The sequence below is a fragment of the Vanessa cardui genome, chromosome 21 (assembly GCF_905220365.1).
Source record: "Vanessa cardui chromosome 21, ilVanCard2.1, whole genome shotgun sequence".
NCBI lineage: Eukaryota > Metazoa > Arthropoda > Insecta > Lepidoptera > Nymphalidae > Vanessa > Vanessa cardui.
In genome coordinates this window covers 3,267,566-3,294,219 of record NC_061143.1, presented here as the reverse complement: position 1 = coordinate 3,294,219, position 26,654 = coordinate 3,267,566, and the positions used below count along the sequence as shown (strand labels likewise).

General features: G+C 33.6%; 1 protein-coding gene across 1 annotated transcript; it reads left to right on the top strand.

Annotated features, from left to right (window-relative positions):
- The first annotated feature begins 495 nt into the window (after positions 1–495).
- LOC124539018 lies at positions 496–4,878 on the top strand. Its single transcript, XM_047116321.1, has 7 exons — positions 496–680; positions 1,488–1,617; positions 2,643–2,795; positions 2,872–3,063; positions 3,338–3,444; positions 3,918–4,082; positions 4,656–4,878. Exons 1-7 carry the CDS (start codon positions 516–518, stop codon positions 4,728–4,730), a joined length of 987 nt encoding a protein of 328 aa, XP_046972277.1. The 5' UTR covers positions 496–515; the 3' UTR covers positions 4,731–4,878.
- Positions 4,879–26,654: the final 21,776 nt, after the last annotated feature.

The window sequence follows — 26,654 nt, the reverse complement described above, 5'->3', positions numbered from 1 at the left end:
CTTTGTAGCGGAGAAAATAAGTGAATCAGGACGGGTCCTTCAGGAAAACTTGAGGCATCCTGACAGCCTATACTATCAGCCTGTAATTTTCCCACTGCTGCACCTATGCGTGTTGGTGGTTTGCTCACAATGTTTTCCTTTAACGACCAACTCGAGATTAACTATTATAAATACATAAATGTGTTTAACACATAAAAAACCAGTGGTGCTTACTTATGTTTCAACCGCAATCATTGGTTAAAATTTACGTGCTCTAACCACTAGGCCATCTCGAGGCAGCTACGTCATCTTCATAGGCATAGATAGTTTATATTTCAGTATATGTATATATATCCAGCCCTAAAGCATATTACAAATAAAGTGCTCAGACATTTACAGCAGTAAATGGCTCATGATCATAGGATTAAACGTGGTCACGTATTTTAGGTCGGTGGTAATTGGTAACCCATTCGACCGAACTAATCTATATTTGCTTTAATTTACTTATAGATGCTTCGAGCTTATTTTTTATATACATGGCGCACTCAGTTCAAGAGAAACGAGAACTTCAAGACTTGGCACTTTTTCCATTATTAAACTTTTCAGTCACAATATGTACTTTGCTCGCATCTGGGATGGCTTCTTATACTGGAGTTCGGCGCTTCAAAAGGACATTTACGTACCTTATTATACTAAAAAAGGTTTAATCTATGTTCACTTTTTAATAAAATGTATCCTTTTTCAAGTGACTTCAAAAAACGACGTTATCGTGTTAGGTAAATTCGAGATGTATGTCGAATTGTTAGAATTAAATAATAATTGAACTCCAAGAAGGCCATAGGCTAATTTTGTTGCCTATTACATGACAACCAACACCTTAAAACGTGAGCGTAGCCGCAGGCGACTACTAGTATAGAAATACGTCGCTCCAATTGTCATTTAATGGAAGCATTCTTGAGTGTTGTTCATATATATTACCGGAGCAGAAAAGATCTCTGGTGGTTATGTACTGAGCCTGGTAAAGCGTCGACTTACTTACTCAGCTCTCTCACCTAGGAAGTACCCAGTGTTGAAATGCTCTATGTTCAGTATCTTATTGTCATTGACATTATTATATTATTATATTCAAGAAAAGAGCGTACTCCTTTCTTAAAGACCGGCAACGCACCTGCAAGCCCCCTGGTGTTGCAGATGTCCATGGGCGGTGGTAGTCACTTTCCATCAGGAGAGTCTCCTGCTTGTTTGCCACCTATGTCATAAAAAAATATCGTCATTGTAAATTCCGTGACCTAAACTCTTAAAAAAAATCAAGGGAGCGCACTAAACATTGTAGTAAGGCAACAAAAGCGAACTCAAAAATAGTTATTTATTACACATACTACTGAAAAATTGCAGTCTCTTTTGATTTTGTATTCGGATTCGTTGCTTCACTATAATGTTCCAAGGGTTATTTTTACCTTTTTTTCTAATCATAAATGATCAAATAATACAACATGTATTTATTTCAGATATGTTACAATATTCACGATAATGATTCGAATTCAAACCACAAACTAACGCTGATGATGCTCACGTACTTAATCTCCAACGCTATTTACATCATTGTAAACGATATATTTATTTTTAAATTTGAAGTAGGTAAGGAGATCTAGTACGAAGATTTAAATATTTTATAATTTACACTTAAAAAGTTTGGCCTACAACATACATATAATACAAAGCCCTATGCGATCTGTATTACGAAAATAATGTTAAGTATTGTATGTTAGTAAAATGTAAATATATGGGTGACTTAATCCTTTGACAGACAAAATTTTAACAGTATGTGTATGTGGGTACGCTTCCAGGAAAATGGTGGTAATAATCAGTATATACTGTAAACAGTAACCATACAAAATCAACATATCATCAGTAATACGTGTTATTCTGACTGAATTGTAAATATTTTCAGTACGAAGGTAGACTGGGTCCACATCTATAATAACATTAATAATAATAGTTATAATAACACGAAGCAATAATAATAATACCTGTTATAATATTATGATTGCTATAGTAACTCTGTCTGTCAGTCCGTTTCCGAAACTATAGCTAAACAATTGATTTGATGAAATTTAGTACCAAGCTCCATCCTCAAGGTTCACCCTTTAAGGGTCAAATATTGGGGATAAATAATTGTAAACAAGTCTACGATGAATATACGACACAATTGAACGAATACATAGAGCGACGCCACGTTTATTGTTAGTTTTGTGCTAGCTTTTAGTATGTAATGATTTCTGATCAAAACAATAATGGAAGCTAGTTATCCTTTGTCCTATTTTCATAATTTTGGGATTAGTGTAGTGTATTTAAAACATTGAGAGAAAAGTCTTTAAGGACTTACTAATGTGCCTGTCTATATACTAAATACTTTACCGAAAATTTTGCATTACCACGTGATTTGATGAGATGCTTATCACTCATAATTGGCGCCAAAAATTGCCAGACTATTTTTCAGACCACTGATAATATTAATGATATTTGAAAATATTTAGTCTTGTGGGAGTTCTACGATTTAAATTTGCCTTATCATAGTCAAGATAGGGTATAGCATTTTTCATGTTGTTATCCACATAAGTCGGCAGTCAAAATTAAAATTTTATTGGAATTATATTTTTCAGTATACATCAAATGTATGAACATTTGCTTCTTCTTCCAAATTTACCAAATATTACTAATGGGAGTAGAGAATGCTTGTATTCAATTAGAAATTCTGCAAGTTTTGAAGAAAATCACCAAAAAACTACATAAACTTAACGACGGATTGAATTCTGGTAATAGATATTGATCCACATTCGTTATGTATTCTCTTTAAAATAAGTTGCTTAACTGTTTTGTTTTTCATTACAGATTCCATAACAGTAAATATAATCCGTTCTAAATCAGAAGTCGTTCGTGCTCTTACAAGTTCTTATGTGACAATTTGTGAGTTAGTATCAGCTGTGAATTTAAATAGTGGCGGTACTATGTTCCTAATATTCTGTAATACTGTTTTCTGCTTTACAATCTCATTTTGTGCCTTAATCGATGCCTTCGTACTTGGTACGTTTTTTTGATCATGTTCATTTGATATTTACATTACAACAGAAGCATTTATATATATTAAACATAGATTTTGATTAAAAAAAATACATTTATTCGTTTTAACAGATTTACATTTTTACCCCATAAGTGTATACTTTTGTTTAGTTGGAGATTAATAGAGGGAGGAATAAGAACCGATTTCCTTTGTAATTCTTCTTATCTTTTTAATATAAGAAGTATTAAAATACCTTTAAAATAGTGTGTACAGACTTGTGTTACTTTCTTTTCTTAGCAACAAATGGTAAAGCGATTATAATTATTATTCATTTGATTTGGATAACATTGTATACGAGCACAACGCTGCTTTTTGTGGAACCATGTCATCGGATAACTGAGGAGGTGAGATCTGTTTGACTACACATACGTGATAAATATCAGGAGCTTCATGTGAAGTAAATGGAACATAAGTGATTCCGTTTTAACCTCTTACATTTCTTGTCAATTATCTTACTTATGTTATTCTGTTCGGAACCCTTCTAGTGATTCTCTTGTTCTTCATTTGAATTTATTAAGTTAAAATTAGGTGATGGTATTAATAGTACGACATAGTATTGGTTAAACCTTTTTCTTTGGTCTTTGGACAAATCCCAAAATTTTGGCATCTTCTTCAGTTTATTTTATAATGCAAGCACTGGTGCTCTCTACATTACCTACATATATTGTATTTCTTAGTAGGCTTTATTTATTTACGTAGATTTGATATTAGTACATACAGTTTAATCTTGATTGGCTGATGATGTGATGGGCATGTGTGATTAAAAAAAGAATGTGTAAAATTTTGTATTAAAACCCTTCATTGTTTATTTTCCAAGGTTATTGAGATACGAATTAAGTTGACACGTTTGATATATGGAATGACTCCCGTGGGGAGACGAATCAGGCTGGAGTTAGACTTGATGTACCAGCAACTAATGTTAAATGAACCAGTAATGTCGCCTTTGCAAATGTTCACAGTTCAACGGTCTCTTCTATCAAAGGTATTTGAATATTTCCTTCAATATTTCCAAACTTGAGTCAAAGTTGGAACTTTATCCATCATGCCACTCCAATGCGGATTCTAGGATAATACAAGTGAAAGCTTTTTATATAAGACATGTAGATCATGTATTCCACACACAAACACACACACAGTGTTGAGCACACATACATAGTGAATTATAACAATTGTAAATACCCATTTTGAGTAGATGATGACAAATATGTGCATGTTGTGTTTTTGTTCGTGGATGAGAAAATAACCCATCTGACGGTAAGTGGTCACCACCGCTCATAGACAATGGCGCAGTTCGAAATATTAACCATTTCTTACATCACCAATGCGACACTAACCTTGGGAACTAAGATGTTATGTTCCTTGTGCATGTCGTTAAACTAGCTTATTAATCTTTCAAACTGGAACACAACAATACTGAGTACTATTGTTTAGCGGTAGAATATCTGATGAATAAGTGGTACCCAGAAGGGCTTGCACAAAAGCCTTACCTTACGTTTCTTTGGTTAAATGTGTCTTCAAAAATTTAAAGCTTTATAAGAAAATGTTTATTTTTCAGACTATTGCATTTATGACTACCTATCTTGTAAGTATTTTGCAGTACATACAAAACGAGAGATGGAAGAGGCATTGATATGATTTTGCAGCAATATTCATTCGAAACTACGACAATTTTTTACTAATTATATTATACGAGTATATATATTTACATGTATCTCTGTGAGGATTAAGAACTTAAAAATGTGCTCAGTTCGAAGATTAATAGAACATTCCAATATTCGTTAATGAAACATCAATTACTCGCGACGATTAATCACATATTTTTTGTTTTATACATACAAATTTGGAAATAAACAATATTGAATATGCGTTTCATTTAATCATTATTCTTAAAAAAAATTCAAATATAGAAAATAAACTTTATGTTTTACAAGGTTCCACTGAAATCTTTTTCTCTCTTATTATACATAACATATTTGATAATGTTAAAGAATTATTAAACTGTTCACCTTATGCCCAGTGGCGTAGCTAGATGAGGTAAGACCCCGGTGCATAGAAAAAGAATCGGGCCCTCATCCCCTACGCTACTATACCACTGCTTATGCCTCCCTATGTCCCTCACATATAATGACTGGAGTTTGTTTCCTCTTCCGAACCGGCGGTGGCGTTGGTGGTGGTGAGTATTTGATTTGACTATCAATAGGTAAGTGTAATGGTTGCATATTCCTTATAGAAATTTGAGTTTGAGTTTAAGAGATCAGTTTGTTTTTAATGCATTCAGACGCTGAACCTTTCCTCATATCTACTGAAATCTCCGCGAGAGAATATATATATGAAAATATAAGAAAAGTATTGCTTTTTTACTGTTTGATCAAATTATCAAAATATTTTTATACTTTGATTTTTTTATGAGATAGGTGGCAAACGAGCAGGAGGCTCACCTGATGGAAAGTGACTACCACCGCCCATGGACATCTGCAGCACCAGGGGGCTTGCAGGTGCATTGCCAGCCTTTATTATTGTATGCATTATTATACGCATTCCTGCCGGTGTTTCACGAGTTTTTTTAAAATTATCCATCATTTTTTTAATCACATCAGTCTACTGATAAAATAATATTTTGGCATTGATTACAAACGAGTTTTCTTGACTGAAATTCGACACGGTGATCGATATGGAAGCGTAGCCACGTTAGGTTTAGTGCAATTGTAAAATAATTTTGGTTTTCATCAATAAAAAGAGTAAGTTTCAATTACACATATAATACGAAAAATATTATAATAAAAAAAAAAAAACGAGAATTGTAATTTCCCTAACCGGAAAAAACAAGTTTTCTATTTTTTTCTTCGATCTAAACGTTGTGTATATAGTAAACGAGTGAAGCCTGGACGGATCTTTAGTATAAAATAAAAAGTAAAGTAATAGCATGTAAATTGCCCAGTGCTCCTTTTACAATTTAAGATGATGTTCACGTAGCAGATTTTCATCCAGCACAAGCTGTACCAAATATGCTTTCGCCATTTAAATACGAGATGAATTAAAAAAAAAATTACATGAAAATTTTGTGATTATTATAGGTTGTTACGTAATGTTAGGACTTTTCGTAATGTTAGCTACAAACTTATGATTTCATTTCGATATAAATTTCTTTTTATAGACTTAATGCATTAAGGATACTTCTTTAATTGCGTCTTTTCATTAGCCCAGCTTTGATTAAGCAGAGACGATAAATTTAAACGTCATTTTGCTCCGATTTTAACGAACGCTATTTAATAGTCATCTTAGAAAAATTAAATTTTAAATTGACTATTGAGAAAATGGTATTGAAACTCCAGATCTCAAACGAAGGAAATTGACCTGAAAAATAAATTGTAGGCTTGTTTTATTTAAGAAATATATTGATTTTTAACAGCGTGATTTTTAAGACAGTTTCTAATCGTACAATCACTCTGTGAAACCTACTTTCGGCGGTGGTTTTTCCGAACCGATTGAGAACCTTCAAGAAAACAGTACTTCTTCTTTAAAGACCAGCATGGCATTTATACACGCCCCTGCCTGCAGCTATCCATGGGTACCACTTTCATATGGGATAATCACTTTCCATCAGGTGAGCTGCTCGTTTGCCACCTATAACATAAAAAATGGTGCAAATAACACGTTCGTATTTTCTTTCTTATTGTTCTTTTCGTGTGCAGCCTTTATACATGTCACAATTCAGGTCAGTGATTTTAATACCAAACATCAATTCTCGGTATTCGGTTTAGTTTATATATTCTTTACGGCTTATCTTTATTGGCAACAGGTGACTTGATATTCGAATACTCGAAGGATTTACAGAATATATTAGAATTACGATTCGTTATGGATTGGTTACAATACATGGATGTGAATTGAAGATACCTACCTACCCACATACTTCAAAGTCCAACATAACCTAGCATTAATATATGTTTAGAATCCATTGCGTACTTGACAGTGAAGGAGACAATAATGTATCCAATTCAACCCGCATTGGAGTAGCGTGATTGACTAAGTTCCAAATATTCAGGCTGCTATTTTACCGTGTATATCTATCAAAGAAATAAAAATTGACGAAATTAAATATTCAGGTAGTCAATGAAATTGTACAGAAGTAAGATTGCTTCTGGCATCAGAGTTTCATTGTGTTATTTTGAGATATGCATGAGTGTCCATATGAGCAAGACTCATCCAAAAAATATTTATATTAAACATAACAAAACAGCATCGTGAAGAAATGGGTGAGACAATACGTTATTTAAGAGAAAAATATGCTCAAATATATATTTTTAACTAAAGAGAGCGCCGGTAAAAAATTTTATCCGGAAAATCTCGGACGGGGTCAGCTATTATTTAGCATTGTGGATGCTAATGGACTTTTCCTTTAAAAGTCGCTTCCACGTTGCTCTTAATTCATTGCAAAGTTGCTAAGTATTCTTCTCACGTACACAACTTTTGCTGGCTTCGCAATATGTCTCTGTTACAAGGGCAAATAGGTGTAACCTCCATGGAAATTAAAAAGCGATTATCTATACATATAATAAATTAATAGGAGTGTCTGTTTGTATTATTAAAAAAGACCTTTTTTACTTAATGCCTATGTATTTATACACAAATGGTACATGTACCAAAATAACAATTTTTATAATTTTTGTCTGTCTGTCTTTCTGTCTCTCTGTCTGTCTATTTGTTCCGGCTAATGACTCTGGAACGGCTGGACCGATTTTGACGGGATTTTCACTGGCCGATAACTAATATTGTCGCGGGCGCAGCTAGTCTATATTATGTACTGATAATTTAAACTTGGAAGCAACTCTATCTGCCTGTTTGTTGCTCTTCCAAAATCAAAATAAGCTTTATTCAAGTAGGCTTTTACAAGCACTTTTGAATCGTCATTTAACAATTAAGTTCAACCAAACCAAACCACCGTATCAATTTGGATGAGCTCTTGCTTGACCTCCAAGGTAGGACATCTTTTTTATGCTGGTATATTTTGTGGTGGTATGATATTATGGTGGTAGTATTAAATTATTGACAATTCAAAAAGGCTTCATTGTGAAGTTTACTTGAAAAAAAAGATTTGATTTGATGCTTAACACGTGACGTCGAACACGCAAAATTCGCATGCGCATTTTATCAAGCAAATCCCCGGGGGTACGACGTATATAGTCGTATATTATAGATGACTATAATATGCGATTATAATATGTGTTTTAGTAATATCATTATGTAAATCGTACAATACATTTTTGGCAAACATCGGTTTATAATTACAAAGGTAATATAATATGGACTTTTACGAGCAAACTAGGAGTTAACTTATGATAAATTCATAACTGACAGTTTAATTAACTTACTGGTTAAAAGCGGATATCAATTTATTGGCTTTATATAGCGCGTTACATCCATTGTACAACCAGTTTTATAATCCATTCTGTTTTTATATAATCTGCATATATTTATGGCCTAATTTATGATTGAAATATCGTATTTGAAGAGTACAACAGAACACTACTTTGCTACACCAGTTTTGGCCATTTACTGATAAATATAAGCTTATACACAAATTCAGAGTCTAGGTTTAACCCTTCAGATGAAGGACTCAAAAAAACTTTAGTATCCTTTCAATCATATCAATGCAATATATCCCTTACATCGCCAATTCGCAAACAACCTTGGGAACTAAGATAAGAGATTATTCTCAAGGCATTTTAAGTATTTTTAGGATTCCGTATCCAAAGAGTAAGAGCGACCCTATTATTAAGACTCTGTCGTACGTCAGTTTATCTGTTACCAGGCTGTGTCTAATAAACAGTGATAGTTAGACACTTGAAATTGTATTTATAATATACACAGATGATATTTGTTGCCGTAATAAAAACAAATACTAAAAAACAAATTATTGTAAATATTTACAATACAAGATATGATTTGTTGCCCTTTTTAAAGATAATGTACGAGATATGTACGGAAACTTTTATATGGGCCCTACTCGCACTTGGCCAGTTTTTTTATTTAATATTACAAGCTATCTAATATTGTACTTTGTCGACATGAAAATCTAATAATGCAATGTCTAAATATATATATTTTCGTTGATCCATTAAGGGCAACAGCAGGTCCAAAACACGTGCGTCCGTAGAGATGCTACGTGTTGATCGCCATAATGACGTCTACGATTTTTCCTGTCCGTATTTACAACTGTATAAAATGGTGCTGATATTTACCGAAGTATTCCTTATTTAATACGAGCTGTGCCCGCGACATTGTACGCGTTTGAATTTAACAAAAACAGAAATTGTAGCCTAAGTTACCCCTTATTACATCAGTTATCTGCCAGTGAAAGTCTCGTCAAAATCGGTCCAGCCGTTCCAGAGAACAAAAAATACAGACAGACAGACTGACGAAAATTGTAAAAAAAGGTTATTTTGGTGTATGTAACATGTATAAATAAATACATATACATTGAGTATAAATGGCTATTTTAATATTATAAACCGGTACTCCAATTTTATTATATGTATAGATGTATGAATTATGGATGTTGTTTCAGATTTATAGACTTTAAGGTTGTTTGATCAATCATTATGAGTGTCAGCATGAAATGTTTTTATCGAGAGGCTTTTTATGATACATATAGTACGACACAACGTAGATGTAGCATTGGCGAAATTCGTAAAACCGATCACATCAGAGAATTATTACGAATGATGAAATGAATTAGCGACTAATTACGAGTATGTCAGATGAATATTTACAATAAGTAATACAATTTGAAATCGGGGTTTTCGCGGAATGTCTGTTCTGGGAGAGAATTCTCATTAAACGGTTTTACGTCGAGCGCAATTAGCTGTTGATTTATTTGCTTTGCATTTAAGTGGAATCGTTGACATTTAAGGGTAGTGGCAGTAATACGCTTATTACCGCTCAACGATGGTGGAATTATAAAAATATTTCTCCTGCCTGCGGTTTCGGCCGCACGTTAGGGAGTCAGGTGTTAGGTTAGTTTCAACAACAACAACAGCCTTTAAATTTTCCACTGCTAGGTTAATGCCTCCTCTCCCTTTTAAGAAGAAGAGAAGTTCGGAACATATGTTGTTCCAGTGTGCATTGGCGGAATACACACCTGGCAGTTTCTTTGAAATTAGACACATGCAGGCTTCCTTACGATGCTTTTGTTCACCACCGAGCACGTATAAACACAAACTAAGCACATGAATACACAACTGAATAGTGTCTGCCTAGATTTGAACCCGCGATCGTCGTTTAAGATGCACGTTCTGACTACTGGGCCATCTTGGCTCATTAAGGTTAGCTTAGTTACATATAAATATAATTACTGGTTATATAACTTGTTCTATAATGCTTAGCGATATTTTTATTGAAGTAATAAAATAATATAAACAAAATAAAAAACCGACTTCAAACAATACAGAATTTCAAAAAAAAATAGTATGCGCTAAAAAAGTAGAAAAAAATTGTCTTCTTCTACAATCAACTTACTTTTTCTACTCATTAATTTATATAATATATAGATAAACACGATCTATAAATTTAGTACGCAAGAAGATACCACGAAAAAAATACAGTCTAATTAAGAAGTCGATTAATAAATAGCAATAGAACAGTAACGAACTTAAAATTGCAAAAATTTGGAGGACAGCTTGGGCATTTCTGTATCAGGTAGTGAACGTTCTGAGTATGGAGACCCAGAGGTATAATATATAATATCCTAGGGTATTAAAACCTGCAGAAATTTCATGTTTTAGATGAATTAGGGAATCCATGAAACGCGACAGCCTTTACATCGAGTTATAGTGTCATTAGTTTCACTTTGGCCAGTTCCCTTTTCTGTAATCTAATTTCTCCTATAATTATTAGTTAATGTAAATTATAAAAGTTTATTGAAAATCACGCGTAAAAAATCTTACAAATTATCGATTTTATTTTACGAAGCGTCAGATAAAATATAAACAAATTCAATCAACATTTTCAAAGAAGATTCAGCGTCCAATCAACCGCGATGCGGGACTGAGCTACATTATTAAGAAATACGCTTCACTATCAAAGTCTATAATGAAAGTGTGGCCAGCCGTCAGTTCATAAATAAATTTTAAATTATTTCCATTATTATAATATACTACTTTCGGAAAGCAAAGTTACACTTTAAAAACATTTCCACACCCTATTGTGTGTTTATTTTTCACAAATTAGAATATTTATAGCACACACCAACGTTTTATTTAATAGGCTTTAAAATGTGTGTGTAAAATTGAAGGTCAGCTTAAACTGGTTTAAACTGGTTTCATTTGTAAGATTTGACCCGGATACAAATAAGTAAAGTCTGGAAAAGCTTGTAAAAAAGGTACTCAGTCTCAACTGTCCTGTCACAGATAACTCCTAACACAAAGTTTATTTGCGACCCATTAAAGTGCTAAGTGTTTTACTGCAATAAAAAGAAAATAACGGCAAACTAGTTAGTCTGAGACCTTTGCCTAGATGCTTTTAAGCAACTACCATATAAAATAAATTTTCTATTTAACTATTGTTTAGAATACAATTATGCAAGTAGTAAAACGACGTATGTGCTACTTTCAGCTTTTTATCTACCTGTCTAATAGTACTCTTGCTTAGTTGGTGGTAGGGCTTTGTGAAAGCCCGTCTCGGTAGGTACCACCCTCTCATCATATATTCTACTAAAAGCAGTCATATTTAATATTGTTGTGTTGGTTTGATTGTGTGTCAGTTAGTACTACAAGAACAAGTAACATACATAATTTCTCAATTGTCAAGGTTGGGCACATTGGCGATGTAAGAAAGGTTAAAATTTTTTACGACGCCAATGATCATGGTCCAGTGTCATGGTCTCTTTACCCATCCACCTACCTATCAATGCTTTGATGTATATTAAGAAGTTATTTAGAAATTATTAAAAAAATCTTATACTTTATTAAATAAAAAAAATACAACCCTTTGTTTCCTTTTTAATTACATAACCTTAATGTGAATGGAAAACATCGTGAGGAAGCCTGCATGTGCCTAATTTCACAAAAATTCTAATATATGTGTATTCCACATACCAGCATTGGAACAGCGTGGTGGAATATGCTCCAAACCTTCTCCTCAAAGGGAGAGGATGCCTTAACAGTGGGAAATTTACAGGCTGTTGTTGTTGAGTTCAATAAGTGTTTATTTTAAAATATCAGACGGAGTCATGAACGAAACCAATATTTTAAAAATCGCTGTGAATTTATATAACATACCTTTTCCATTTCTGCTTTATACATCTTCATTAAATCACAAAGAAACAGTATATCCAGCTGCGGACCGATACCCTATACAGCTAAAGTAAATTTCGTTGCACAATGCAACGCAATATCGAAGTCTGTCCGCCAAGATCTTACGACTACGCTTTACAATTGTATTATTTCGAAATAGTTCAACGGGTACATGATTGCTGCAATTTAAAGGACATTTTCGGGATGTCTTTTTTCTTTGAGAACCAATATGATATAACTTGGATTATGTCTAAAGATTCCAGGTTGACTTGAGTTTTATTGGGCTTCATTTGAAAATCGTTGGTAAAAGAATGAGGTTCGTAAGGAAGCCTGCCGGACGAAAGATTAATACATGTAGGTACTGTAAGTCACATTGGGGTAGCTTGATGGGATAATCGCTCCCTGAGGAGAAATCACAGTGAGACTGGAACACAGAATAAGTGTGGCCTGTGTGTTATATCGACAAGATCTCGCACTCTCTACAATCCATGCTGAAATTGACCATGACAGCCCCTTTGGTGGATAAATATACTCCTAACAAACTCCCCCCTCGGGATTAAAATGCGTGATTACAAAAATTCTTGATGCTTGTAACACTCCTTTTTGATATGATAATAATCCTTTTCTAGCTAATTAATGGGACATATACTGATATTATTTTTAAAACGTATTTTAAGCGCCCACTTGAATAAAGTTACGCCGTATAAATGTGCCACCTAAAGTGGTAAATATTTGAAGCTTATTCCACGATTCTGCTCACATGTGCATTTGTGGAGAACACGATGTTTTCCTCCGCCGACCTATCAACAAAAGTACATGAAAATATTAAGTTTGAATTTCAATCTGATCTGCCAAAGAATATTCGAATTTAGATTTCTTGCTTTTTTTAAGATTATCACGACATAAACATTGAACAGCCAGTTCTGGCTCATTTTCTAGTGTGAATAATATCAGATTGATACAAGATATGGAATACATATAAACATACAAAATAGGAAGGATAAAAGTATAAAACAAAGTCGCTTTCTCTGTCCCTTTGTATGCTTAAATCTTTACAAATACGCAACGGATTTTGGTGCGGTTTTTTTTTCATAGATAGAGTGATTTAAGAGGAACGATTTTGTATTACAATACATACACAATATAGTAAAGAAACACTGATTATATTAGAAATTGTAACGTAATGTCGTAAATAAACAAATTCTGTAGTACATTTAGTTTTAGTATTATACCCGCGCGAGACCCCGGCAGGCTACTGTATCGCTGTAAGGTGTAAGTAATTACTTATGAAATAGTACTGTTAGAATTAATATTCTAGGTGGCAGGGCTTTGTGCAAGCCCGCCTGGGTAGGTACCACTCATCAGATATTCTAACGCTAAACAACTGTACGCAGTATTCTTGTGTTCAGGTTTGAAGGGTGAGTAAGCCAGTGTAAATACAGGCACAAGGGACATAGCATCTTAGTTCCCAAGGTTGTTGGCGCATTAACGATGTAAGGAATAGTTAATATTTCTTACAGCGTCATTGTCTATGGATGATGGTAACCACTTACCATCGGGTGGCCCATATGCTCGTCCGCCAACCTATTCCATAAAAAGAAGAAAAAAAAAACAATAATATTAAAGCATATTGTTGTGTTAGTTTAAATTACACAGTATCCTTTAAAAATATTTTTTCATTAATTCAAACATCCATTCTCATTTAAAATCCAAATATTTTATTCATTGGACTTTATATATGCCAGTCGTTATATAGTTAACTATTCGAATTATCTAATATTTATAATATTTGAATTATAGTTAAATTTGTATTGTACAAATAATATTCACACAATATGGAAAATGGCGGTTAATTGTCGTAACCGAATAAGTAAATAATTTTAACCAATACACAAGCTTATAAATAGGGAATAGGGGGTATTCTATTACGTTAATATTTACTCAGTTTGTATGTTGTAATATATGTTAAACAATTTATTGTTAAAATTTGTTGCTCTATTTGTATAATTACGCTCTTGATTTGATAGGTCTGGTTTAAATTAAAAACGTGTGATAAATTAATTGGCAATGGCAAATGTGTTATAAAAGTTTAAACAATAACAAAAATTAAGGAATACAAAAAAGCATAATGAATGTTCTAAACATATAATAAAATTGGAGGGTCTGTTTGTAATATTAAAATAACCATATGTATACACGGTACATATACCATAATAACATTTTTTTACAATTATCTAATGTCGATCCATCTGTAACGAGTCGAGATGGCCCAGTGGTTAGAGCGCGTGCATCTTAACCGATGGTTGCGGGTTCAAACCCAGGCAGGCACCGCTGATTCATGTGCTTAATTTGTCTTTGTAATTCATCGCGTACTCAGCGGTGAAGGAAAACATCGTGAGGAAACCTGCATGTGACAAATTTCATAGAAATTCTGCCACATGTGTATTCCACCAACCCGCATTGGAACAGCGTGGTGGAATATGTTCCAAAACTTTCTCCTCAAACGGAGAGGAGGCCTTTAGCCCAGCGGTGGGAATTTACAGGCTGTTGTTGTTTGTTTGTTTGATCCATCTGTTTGTTTTTTTCTTGCTAGTCTCTGAAATGGCCAGACCGATTTTGACGAGACTCACTATCAGATAGCTGATGTAATTATGTATAAAATAATAATGTTACGCTGCAACATCCTCGCTACCACAAGTCGGGTACCTCCCACTAACGACTTTATATCACAAAAGCTGCTTAAAACAGAAGTAATAAGTTTTTTTTTTTGTTTGAAAGTGATAATAGTAGTGGTGACCGGTGTTTACGTAGCAAACGTACAAGAAAGGAGGTAGTTCGATACGGACACCTCTAACATTATCAGCATCTACCCGCAAACCTTCGTACTTAGAGCGGATAAAGGGAATGCTACTGTGGTTATGGATGTCACAGACTATGACAGAAAAATACAACACCTACCGAGTGATGAAAATACTTACCGAAAAGTACCTATAACCCTACGGCAAGAACAAACCGAGCTACGACCACTCTAATTAAAACCTGTAGAGATGCTGTTGGACATGAGACATCAAAATATTTACTCCGGCCGAGAAACCTACAACCGCCTAAATTATACGGACTACCGAAAATACATAAGCCAAATGTCCCGCTGAGGCCGATAGTAAGTCAGATTGGCTCGCCCACCTATGAATTGGCAAAACATATATGTAAAGTACTACAACCGTTAGCAGGCCAGACAAAATCTCATGTCAAGGACTCCAGACAATTTGTTGTCATCTTGCGTTCGACTACGGTTGAGCCTGATGACTTGATGGTCAGTTTTGATATCGAGTCATTGTTCACGAATGCGCCTATCGTTGAGTGTATGGATGTCATAAAGGTGAAATTACAGCAAAATAACATACCGACTGAATATATGAAATTGCTACATCATTGTCTAGAGACGAGTTACTTTATTTACCAAGGCGAGTACTATTTGCAGATAGATGGTGTGGCAATGGGTAGTCCAGTCGCTCCTCTAGCCGCAAACATCTGGATGGAACATTTCGAGGAGATAGCCATGTCAACGGCGAAGGCTGTAACTACAATTAAACTGTGGAAGAGGTATGTAGATGAAGTATTTGCCATCATAAAGGGGGACAACGACAGTGCAATGAATTGCTTAAATCACTTAAATAGCATCCACAACAAAATTAAATTCACCTGTGAAATGGAGAAGAAGAGATCGATAGCATTCCTTGATGTTAAAATTGGAGTACGTACGGATGGGTCGTTGAGCCATACTGTCTACAGGAAAGCAACGCATACCGACCGATATCTCCATGCTACCTCACACCACCATCCTCGACACCTAAACGCTGTAGTAACATCATTGACCAATCGCGCATACGACCTTTGTAATAAAGACCATCTGCGTTAGCACACGTTAAAGAGGTCCTACTGCGGAATGGATATAAAGCGAAAAACACAGCTGCTCGGAATAATAAGCTACTGCGACAGTATAGGGTTGAAAGACAACCAGCGTTTATGCCATATGTTAACCCTTATCTTTATTTTGTATAGTATACCATACATATAACTTCACAAAAATATACAATTATAAAAAATATATTTTAACATAGTTTTATTGAACAAATGCCATTTCTATTAATATTACGTTATCTGTAATAATGTTAAATCAAATTTGAAAAATAACTGTCACGATGAACCGTTATTTTTTATCCAAGGTAAGTTTTATTTTATTTTTATTATTAAGCGCCTTAATGTGTATGTTTTTTCTAAAATAAACATTCTCTAATGTCTGTATTTTCATATTTTTATAAAAGTGCTGTTGTCGTTATACGAATTAGCATGATTTTGTTGTATTTTTTACTAACGTATATTATACTATACAATGCCACAATAGGAGTAATTTACCTTCCATTTGATGTGTATAGAATAATATACATTGCTAACTTCACGGGATCAATATTGTTTTACTCTAAACTAACTAAACTTTAAAATAAATTAAAGATACTTGAATCTTCTTTTCTATTTCAACTACTGAATCAATTTTATTATTATTTAAAAAGAACCTACTACCCAGGTGTTTTAGAAATCGTCTGCTGAGACACTCACGAGGTTTTGAGCTCGATTCCCATAAACATACTATACTTATTATTATTATTTTGTGTTACCTATTATTTATTAATACTGCATGAATAATTTTCTTCATTATGGGACCAATAATAAAGTATTTATTTATCTATAACACACTATTGCTTTATTAACATGATGGTGCGATGGTTGTTTTGCATGTTTCTTTTGCTTTGGTTTTAGACTGCTGTGAGTGAAAGAGCTAGGCGGATTTTATCCTTAGTGCCTGAAAAGAATGCAGACTCTGACTCAAGTGATGGGGCAAGTAGCGGTGATGAAGCTGGAATTATTATACAAGGTAGAAAGTTCCGAAGCAGCCTCGATAAATTCCAGCTACGAAAGGTTAAAAACTCTACAAAGTTCTGATGATGACGGAACGCATACAGATGACATTTATGCCGAAACAACTGAAGTTCCTCTTACTTCCATTCTTAAACAGTTGTTTCCTAATCCATCAGAGAGTAATTATGACGCTGTACCTTCAATTTCATCCTTACCCTCTTTACTATACTAGAAAAATTAATTTAGCTTTTGTTGGCAAAAAGCGCATTTCAAAAACAAGGCAGAAATAGCAAAACCAAAAACAAAAATATATTTTTGGAAAATGTACCATCTAATTGGTCTCCTTTAGTTAAATTTTATAGATTTTTTACAGAAAACTTAGTAGATATCCATATAAATCACACTAATTTAAATAGCATATAAAGAAGTGGAAGATCCATAAAAGTTACAAGAGAAGAAATACTAGATTTTTTGGCGATAAATGTCATCATGGACAATTATAGGGGTTTGTAAGGTTCACCTTTGTTATATGAAAAATCTAAATTGATTTTTAGAATATCACCACAAGCAATAGGGTCTATGTTTTTATAATAAAATATTTATTAGGGTTTAATTTTAAGGTAAAATATTTATTAAGGTTTTTTATTTAATTATTCAAGAAATAATTTTTTTTTATTATATATATTTATTACCAGTAATATATGTATTTTTATTTAAAATTATGCCGTTTATTTTTTGGTAAATGTTAAAAGCAGTTGAATTCAAACTCTGCCAAAATAAAGCAATGTATAGTATAATATACAGACCCAAAAATGCGCTAATCACAGTAAGTGTAGCAATGTATATTATAGTATACATATTGTTTTTCCAAAATTTCAATATCATGATTTTTTTATTTATTTTTTTGATGTTTTTTATAGCCCAAAGAAACTACCGAAACAATTTGTTTTTGCTTTTCTTTAAAAAAAAATTCTTGCCACGATAAGGGTTAAAGGAGTGACAGATAAGATAGCTAGAACCCTGAGTATAGATATGCGGTGAAGACTATTCTTTCAAGAAGATAGGACAAATGTTGCCTTCGCCTAAAGATAGCTTTCCCCTGGAAAAACCCGGAGTTTATAGAATCGACTGTAGTTGTGGTAAATCCTATGTTAGGCAGACGAAGCGTACGGTATCTTGTCGCATTAACGAACACATCAAGGCGGTAAAAAACAACAATACCAAGAAATCAGCCATCGCGGAACATCTTCTGGAAGCCGGGTCGAACCATTGGATCGAGTTTCATAATACTCAGATACTCTCGACAGAACGCCACTACATACCCCGACTGGTACAAGAAGCCATTGAAATAACTAAAAATAGTAATTTCAATAGAGAGGATGGGTTTCAACTTTCGAGAGTATGGAATCCAATAATAAAATTATGCAAACCCTCGCAAAATAAAAATAAAAATAAAATAAAAAATTCGCGAATCGATACGGTGAGTTTCGTCTGCAAAACACGGGATCGAGTGTCGAGTGAACATAAAATAAATTCAACTAGTTACAATGGTAGGGGTGAAAGTGACAAACGTAAAAGAAAGGAGGTAGTTCGATATGGACACCTCTAACATTATTAGCATCTACCCGCAAACTTCAGTCTCGTGAACAAGACATTCCTAGACAATGTCGAAATATCGAACTCCACCAAACAAAAATAAAAAACGTGGTAAATATCCCGAAATTAATAACTTTAATAAGTAATAAGTTATAGTAAAATCTGCGCAATGTATAATTACTATTATGTAAAATTCAAAACGCGTACGCATTCGCGGGCACAGATAGTATTATATAAAGTCGCAAGCAATAAAAACAGGCAGAAAGAAAGAAAAAGAGAAGGAATGGATCCATTTTCGTTAACTTTTACAATGGCAGATTTTTTTCTTTTTTATGCTATAGGTTGACGAACGAGTATATGGGCCACCTGATGATCACCGCCACCCATATAGAATAGCGCTGTAAGAAACATTAACCATTCGTTACATTTCCAATTCGCCACCAACCTAGGGCACAAAGATGTTATGTCCTTTGTGCCTGTAGTTACATTGGCTCACTCACTCTTCAAACCGGAACACAACAATACTAAGTGCTGTTGTTTGACGGTAGAATATCCGATGAGTTAGTGGTAACTAACCAAGCGGGCTTTCACAAGGTCCTGCCACCAAAATCGATTATTTTATATAATTACGAACCAGAACACAAACTTGAGACCCATACGTCTGTAGCCATACAAGATAAATACTGGATTAGCGAGCCAACCAGTTAGAACTCAAAGAATGAAATTTGCATTGCAGCTAAGTCCAGTTTGTGTTTTTTATAAATAAATACAGGATGGGCAAGACGGGTGTCTTATTGTCTACGCTGTTGACAGAGAGACTGGTTTAATTTTCATCAAGAGACTCGGAATTGCGATTTAAATAAATCCTGTTAACATTCTTTCTGTTTCCGAACGATTTGATGATGATGACTAAATACTTAAGCACTTCAATAATATATTATCTGATGTTGTGAACGGGAACTCGAATTATAAAAAAATATTTACTGGACTTTCACTGGCAGATAGCTGTTGTAATAAGGAGTAACTTTGGCTTAGACACCGGCTCCAAATATACCAAAAACTATAACTATGTACATTATATAATCGTAAATCGACTTTTAAGTAGACTAATAATTATGTCTTAAATTTTCGCGATTATTACACATTGAAATAAATAGTCTAATATTTTTCATTTCATTTTACTTAAGCGGACTCTAAAAAATATGTTGAATACGCAATTATTTTTATTACTTTTTATCGCATATTTATTTGTTTTAAATTAGTGTTTTTTTTTAAGTCGGCTTTTCTTTTTGTTAAAATTTTTATTTATTACTCAATGCATATGTATGTATACCCGTTACATATACTAATTGTTTTTTCTGTCTGTTCCGGCTAATCTCTGAAACGGCTTAACTGATTGTTACGGAACTTTCACTGGCAGATGATGCTGCTGAAATAAGGATGTAATAAGGACTAACTTAGGCTACTTATACCTTAGAATTACATATAAAATTTCTGTTTAAGCTAGTCTAAGTTTAAAAGACTCTGCAACGTAAATGACATTTCATAAAATTTCTTTGAATAAAATTTCTTCCGTCATTTGTTTTGTCTTTCTAGTTGTTACAGCAAATATGTGTGCTCAATTTTGTCACAATTCTCCTTATGTGTGTGTTTATGCTTATTGTTATTTTTTTCAAGCTTTTGTTTACTTGTACGGGTAAAATCTTGCAACTCAATTTAGAAACAGACATCTTTAACCGATTGAGTTGAAATTTTGTATAGACGTTCCGTTTGGATGACATAGCATGCTTATATGTGACGTCATTCTACATCCAACATGGCGACATACCCAAGATGGCGGACCAATTATTTTTAATGTTCTCCTACAACATGAGTATCAAATAAAAGGCTTTTAGAGTAAAAGTTTATTTTTCTTTTTAATATATAAAATAAAAGCTTATTTTTATTTATTTGTGCCATATATTTTCTTTTTAACGATTTCGAGGAAAATAAATAAACATATAAACGGCTACAGATATCATAAAAAATATTTAACCATTGCATTGCATCTAGTGGATTGGCAGAAAAGGAAAACTTTTGAGAGTGTAGGTCGTTTTTTAAATTGTGCAATAAAATATATTCTAGTTGGCATGGCGGAAAATAGTTTTAATGCGTAATTTTGCTAACGCTACACATTTTATAACATACCACTTTATATACGCTGTTTTAATTATAGTTTATGCCCCGTACTTTTAACATGTACATGTAAATTGTATTGCTCGGCTGGTGACATTACGGCAAATGAAAAAAAACTCCAAAGTAACACTTAAGGAACTAAAAAGGAACCAAGTAGGTATAATATTATTAATTTTATGTACGTACTTTTATCAGATTTAATTAAACACAGTAATCGCTGCTTTACGCCATTAATTACAGAGATTTAGTCTCTAACATGTTTGCATTTCACTTGAAAATTAGCAATGTATATAAAAGGCTCCTCGGCTAGGGTAACCATATTATCATGTAAAGAATATAACCTTATTTCCTTCTGAGGACTTGTGTATCAGAACGGATAGAAATCTTTTTTGTAAGTCTCTTCTCGTGAAGGTCATCAAGTTATATCATATTGAATTACAAAAATGTTCGGCGAAAGTTAGTTTCCCAGAGTGTTTGTGCCAGACTAAAAATGCCGTAAAAAATCAACTGTTGACAATTCGGACTTCGAGTTGTTCGTAATGGAATGTTATTCTGACGTCATGTTCGATCGTTAGATTAATCGATGCATAAGTATAGTCTTATAGTTGCTCTACGCTCATGCGAGAACTTCTCGCGAGAATCTCGGTAAGAATCTCGTGCAAGAACTTGTTCTGGGAACACACTCACAAGGTTCTCATTACAGCATTCTCGGCTCCTTTGTCGCGCGGCAAAAACCGACAAAATTTGGAGAACAAGACGAGAACCATGCAAGAACCCGCAAATCGGTTCCACATTCATGTTTCTCGTGTATTTCTCACATTCTTGCGAGAGTGTAGAGCGCCCATTACACGAACTGCCCTCTTCTCAACTTGGATCGAGCGGAATCACATAAATACGGCAGAACGCTTAGCAACGGGTTTAATGTTCGGTTGTCTGTAGGTAGATTAGGTTCGAGTCTATTCGTATCGGTTGGTATTTACTATTCTTATATACTCATTACCCCTCTATGTATTGCAATAAAATGTGACTGATTAGAGTTATATACTGATGGTAATTGTGTTCGATTATAAATAAATTCCTACACGATTGACTAACCTACACCTCAAGAATAGCTTAGTGACTAAACTAAACAAAACGTTGGGTTTGTTGGAATAGAAATACAAAAGAAAGAAAACAAAAGATATATGAAATTAATGAAAAATAAAGGACACAGAATAACTATAGTATATTTTTTTCTAATTTGGAAATCCATGTAAACCTTTTTAATTGTAAATTAATTTAACGATCTATACTTACAAAATCAGAGTTGTTATAAGTTTCTCAATAATTTGGAAATAATTTTAAACTGTTTTGTTACTAACGAATTTATGGTCACCGTACATCTGTGTGAACTTTTAAGCGTGTGTTTAGGATTGTTGACTTTTGAGTAAGTCCTGGTTGTGTTTATTATTAAAATGTTGTAATGTTGATAGCCGTCCCTTAGTCTACACCCTTTTCCTAAGCTAACACTTATTAAGTACCACTTGAACGATTACTGGAAAACTGTAGTTTGATGATGCTGAAGGCCGGACAAAACGCGTTACATGATATCTTGTTAATTAATAACAGTAACTACTAGTGAAACGGTGTGCTTATTATTAAAGAGTTATATACACTTTATTGTAAGTATATGTCACCGTAAGATTTCAAAATTCGTTTAATTACAATCTGTCTCATCAGATTGTAAACTGTCGAAACATGCTTGCAATTTAACGTATAATTTTTTACTGTTTTGTAATCCAACGAATTTTGTAATTTAACGGTGACATATCCATTAATATCTATCTAGCTCTTGAAAAGAATCTTGCTGACCTATTTTGAATATGACCAATATTAAGGAAAAATACGCGTAGCCATTATATGACAGTAGTGTGTATGTTCTTTATTTTGTCACTAATAATCCAATTTTACGTCAATTCCGACAACTTGGAATAGAGTTAAGACGTAGGACCAAATGGTATACGTTATAGGTACGTGTTGTCCGAGGTATAGGAGTGTTCAACTACCAGACTTCGTTTTTCTACTGCTATTTTTAACAGAAACACTAAAAACAGAAACACAAAAAAGAATCTATATAATACTATCTTTACATGGTATAAAACAAAGCAGCTTACCGCTGTCTCTCCCAATGTGTGATTATGTCTTTAAAATTACGCAACCGATTTTGATGCGGATTTTTGAACAGACAGAGTGATTCGGAGCGCAGGTTTTTGTATAAAAAACAGGGACAATATTGTAAAGAAACACTGATAATTTTAGAAGCATGTAATGTGATAACGTAAATTAACAAATTCTGTAGTATATTTAATAACAACATTGCCCTCTTACGTAGCTGGGACGCTAAAATAAAACGATAAAAAATCAAAGTTCAAAGCAATATTTGCAGTAGTTTTGCGGGTAGTTTATCATTAAATACGCGGTATTCCGCCATTCCTACACCGTAACGAATGGTCTGCGCCAGTCAGCGTTTAATTAAGCCTTCGTTAAACCGCAAATTTTGTGACCAAAACTTTGCCGCTTTGCATTACAAACATATTGGTTTGTTCGCTTGTGGTTACTTTGTCACTACACGGCTTGTTAGATCAACTGTAAATTATTAACCTTGGACCTTGGATAGCACGACCATGTATAATTAATTGATAATTTGGAAGGTCTGATCATATACATCCGTTCTATAGACGCTGTAGTCTAAACGAGTAGCGTTTAACGATTATTTAAACTCTATATCAGTAGACTTTGGCAAAGTTTTTTTAGAATTAATTTTATGAAGACAAAATTAGATATTCACTGAGCAGTATTTTTTGCAGGACATGAAAAAAGTCCACCTGATGGATCATTAGTGGTAAGGCATAGCCTGTAAGAAATATTTACATTCTGTGTGCTAAGTATTTCTGATTAACGCTAGAAGGTAAAAAAGATAAGCTATAACAGATAACTGGTATGGTATTATGAACTAATTTAACATATTCACGTTTTTTATTTTTAAATACAGCCCGAGTACCACTCTTTATACGGCTAGTAAGTAATATTTAACCGGTTTCTAAGATATTTTTTTTCTAAATCAGAACAATTTTTACGGCTAGACCACTTCATAATGAAGCCATTACCAATTTTCTACGTGCAGTATATGATCGTCCCATAATCACAACATATCTTTCATGAGCAATTTTAAATTGTTTAAAAAAATGATTATTATTTGAACAATTTAAAAACAATAAATTACATTTAAGTTAACCAATAAAAGTAATTGCACGGAAAATATTTTAATCGAAGTATCCTGAAGACAAATACGTGCGTATATGCAGTAATTTATCTCCGATGTCTAAATAAATAGCGATCGTTAAACAGAATGGAGAGAAAATTAAGTACTATTAAAGTACCAATAATTATCGTATGAGTGAGAGATACAACTTGTACATTTCATAAAAGGACTGATGAAGGTTTTCAAAAGTCTTATTTCTATGGGGAATATTACTCTGCTTATAAAACATATACAGGGTTATTGGTAACTCGACGTATATCCTTTAGGAGGTGTTAGGGGTGATTATTTGCAATAATTTTAACCCCCATATGCATACTCAAAAATTGAACCATTTTTGAGTTATCACGTTTGTTAGTTTTTTTTTTTCAAAATTTGTCAAAAATGCAACTTTAAAAAGTTATTTATATTGTTATTTATATTTATAGAGTTACCAATAACCCTGTATAATGGCGAACGAACTTTGGTCTGTTGCAGACTATTTATGTCATTAACAGCCTGTAAATTTCCCACTACTGGACTATGGCCTCCTCTCCCTTTGAGGTAAGAATTGGAACATATTCCACCACTCTGCTCCATTGCGATGGACATTTGTGGCAGAATTTCTTTGAAAATAGTCACATGCAGGTTTCCTCACGATGTTTTCCTTCACCGCTAAACACGAGATGAATTACAGACATAAATTAAGCACATGAAAACTCTGTACTTGCTGCCTGGGTTTGAAGCCGTGATCATTAGTTAAGACGCACGCGTCCTAACCACTGGGCCATATCAGCTCTATTTATAAGGGACTGAAATTTTTTATTTACAGTTAAGCGTGATTCCTTGTTTTTTAAATTCGTATGTCTTGGGATGGAGTGGTTCCATGGCCGTTTGATGTAGGTCGCGAGTGAGGGTGCTACACTTATCCGGGTTATTCGATCCTTCATCCTAAACCAATCCCCCACTACGTCGGCTATAGATTGGAAAAGCTTGAACATGACAGTTCTGTATTTTAAATGTCGTCGACCTTATATATATTGCGTTGAAACAAACGTTAGCGCGATTTAGAAACTTTATTTTTCATACGATTTTTTAACGTGGATCATATCCATAGTTCGTTGTTAGTAACAAACGTAAATTGGTACTAACGCTGAAATACGTGTTAGTGATGCGTTGAAATGTTATTGGATAATATTTTATCGCAAAACCATTTTGCGTGATCTCTCGCATTAGGTTGAAAACAATGATCGTATTTCTATGGAAATCATATACCTACTTAATTCACACTTACACCTATATTTGTACAAGCCCATCCCGGCTTCGCACTTGCGGACACAAGTTTTTTTTTATTTTCTACCTTACATTTTTTCTTTCAACAAACAAAAAACAACAATTGTCGTTGTATTTCAACTTATTTCAACAAAAACCTTAATAAATTATATACCTAAACCTTCCTCTATCTATTAGTGAAAAACGCATGAAAATCCGTTAAGTAATTTTGGAGTTTAACGCGTGCATACAGATAGACTCGGCGGGAGGGCTTTGTTTTATAATGATTTATCAATGTACATAATGTAATCATTATCCAAATCTAAAGCTGAGGATGGAACGTGGTTTTGAGTATAGCAATTTGAGCTGAATAAAGGTTGTGGGTTCAAACCCGAGCATATACAATTTGATTTATATTTTTAAACTATATCAAGGAAACTTGTATGCATAATATAAATTTCCGTCTCATGTTTATCCACCAACCCGCATTAGAGCAGCGTTGTGGAATAAGCTCAAAGCCTTCTCAGGATAAGACGAAGCTTTCAGTGTGGTAATATTTACACGTTGATATATTTAATTTATATCTCAACATTGAATTATATTTTTCTTGGGAATGATAACATCACTACATAGTATAAAACAAAGTCGCTCTCTCTGTCCCTATGTATGCTTAAATCTTTGAAATTACGCAACGGATTTTGATGGGATTTTTTTAATAGATAGAGTGATTCGAGAAGAAGGTTTTTGTTTATAATACGTGGATAATATAGTAATGAAACACTGATAATTTTAGAAGTTTCTACTATGATGTCATATCATTGCACTCGTGCGAAGCCGGGCCGGGTCGCTATTTGTATTTTAAACTTCGCTTCCCGATGTTCTATCTAGTGTTGTGCTAACGATTTCAAAATATTGATATTTTCAATATAAAATATCAATAAATGTAATTACATTTCATGTGTTTTCCATTTGAATTTTCATTAATTACAACATTAAATAGACAAATTTCAGTATTACTAAAAGA

Coding starts and splice junctions, on each gene's coding strand:
- LOC124539018 (XM_047116321.1), top strand. CDS start 516: ATGGCGCACTCAGTTCAAGAGAAACGAGAACTTCAAGACTTGGCACTT. Junction 1,618..2,642: donor TATTTTTAAATTTGAAGTAG/GTAAGGAGATCT, acceptor TATATTTTTCAG/TATACATCAAATGTATGAAC. Junction 3,064..3,337: donor AATCGATGCCTTCGTACTTG/GTACGTTTTTTT, acceptor TTCTTTTCTTAG/CAACAAATGGTAAAGCGATT.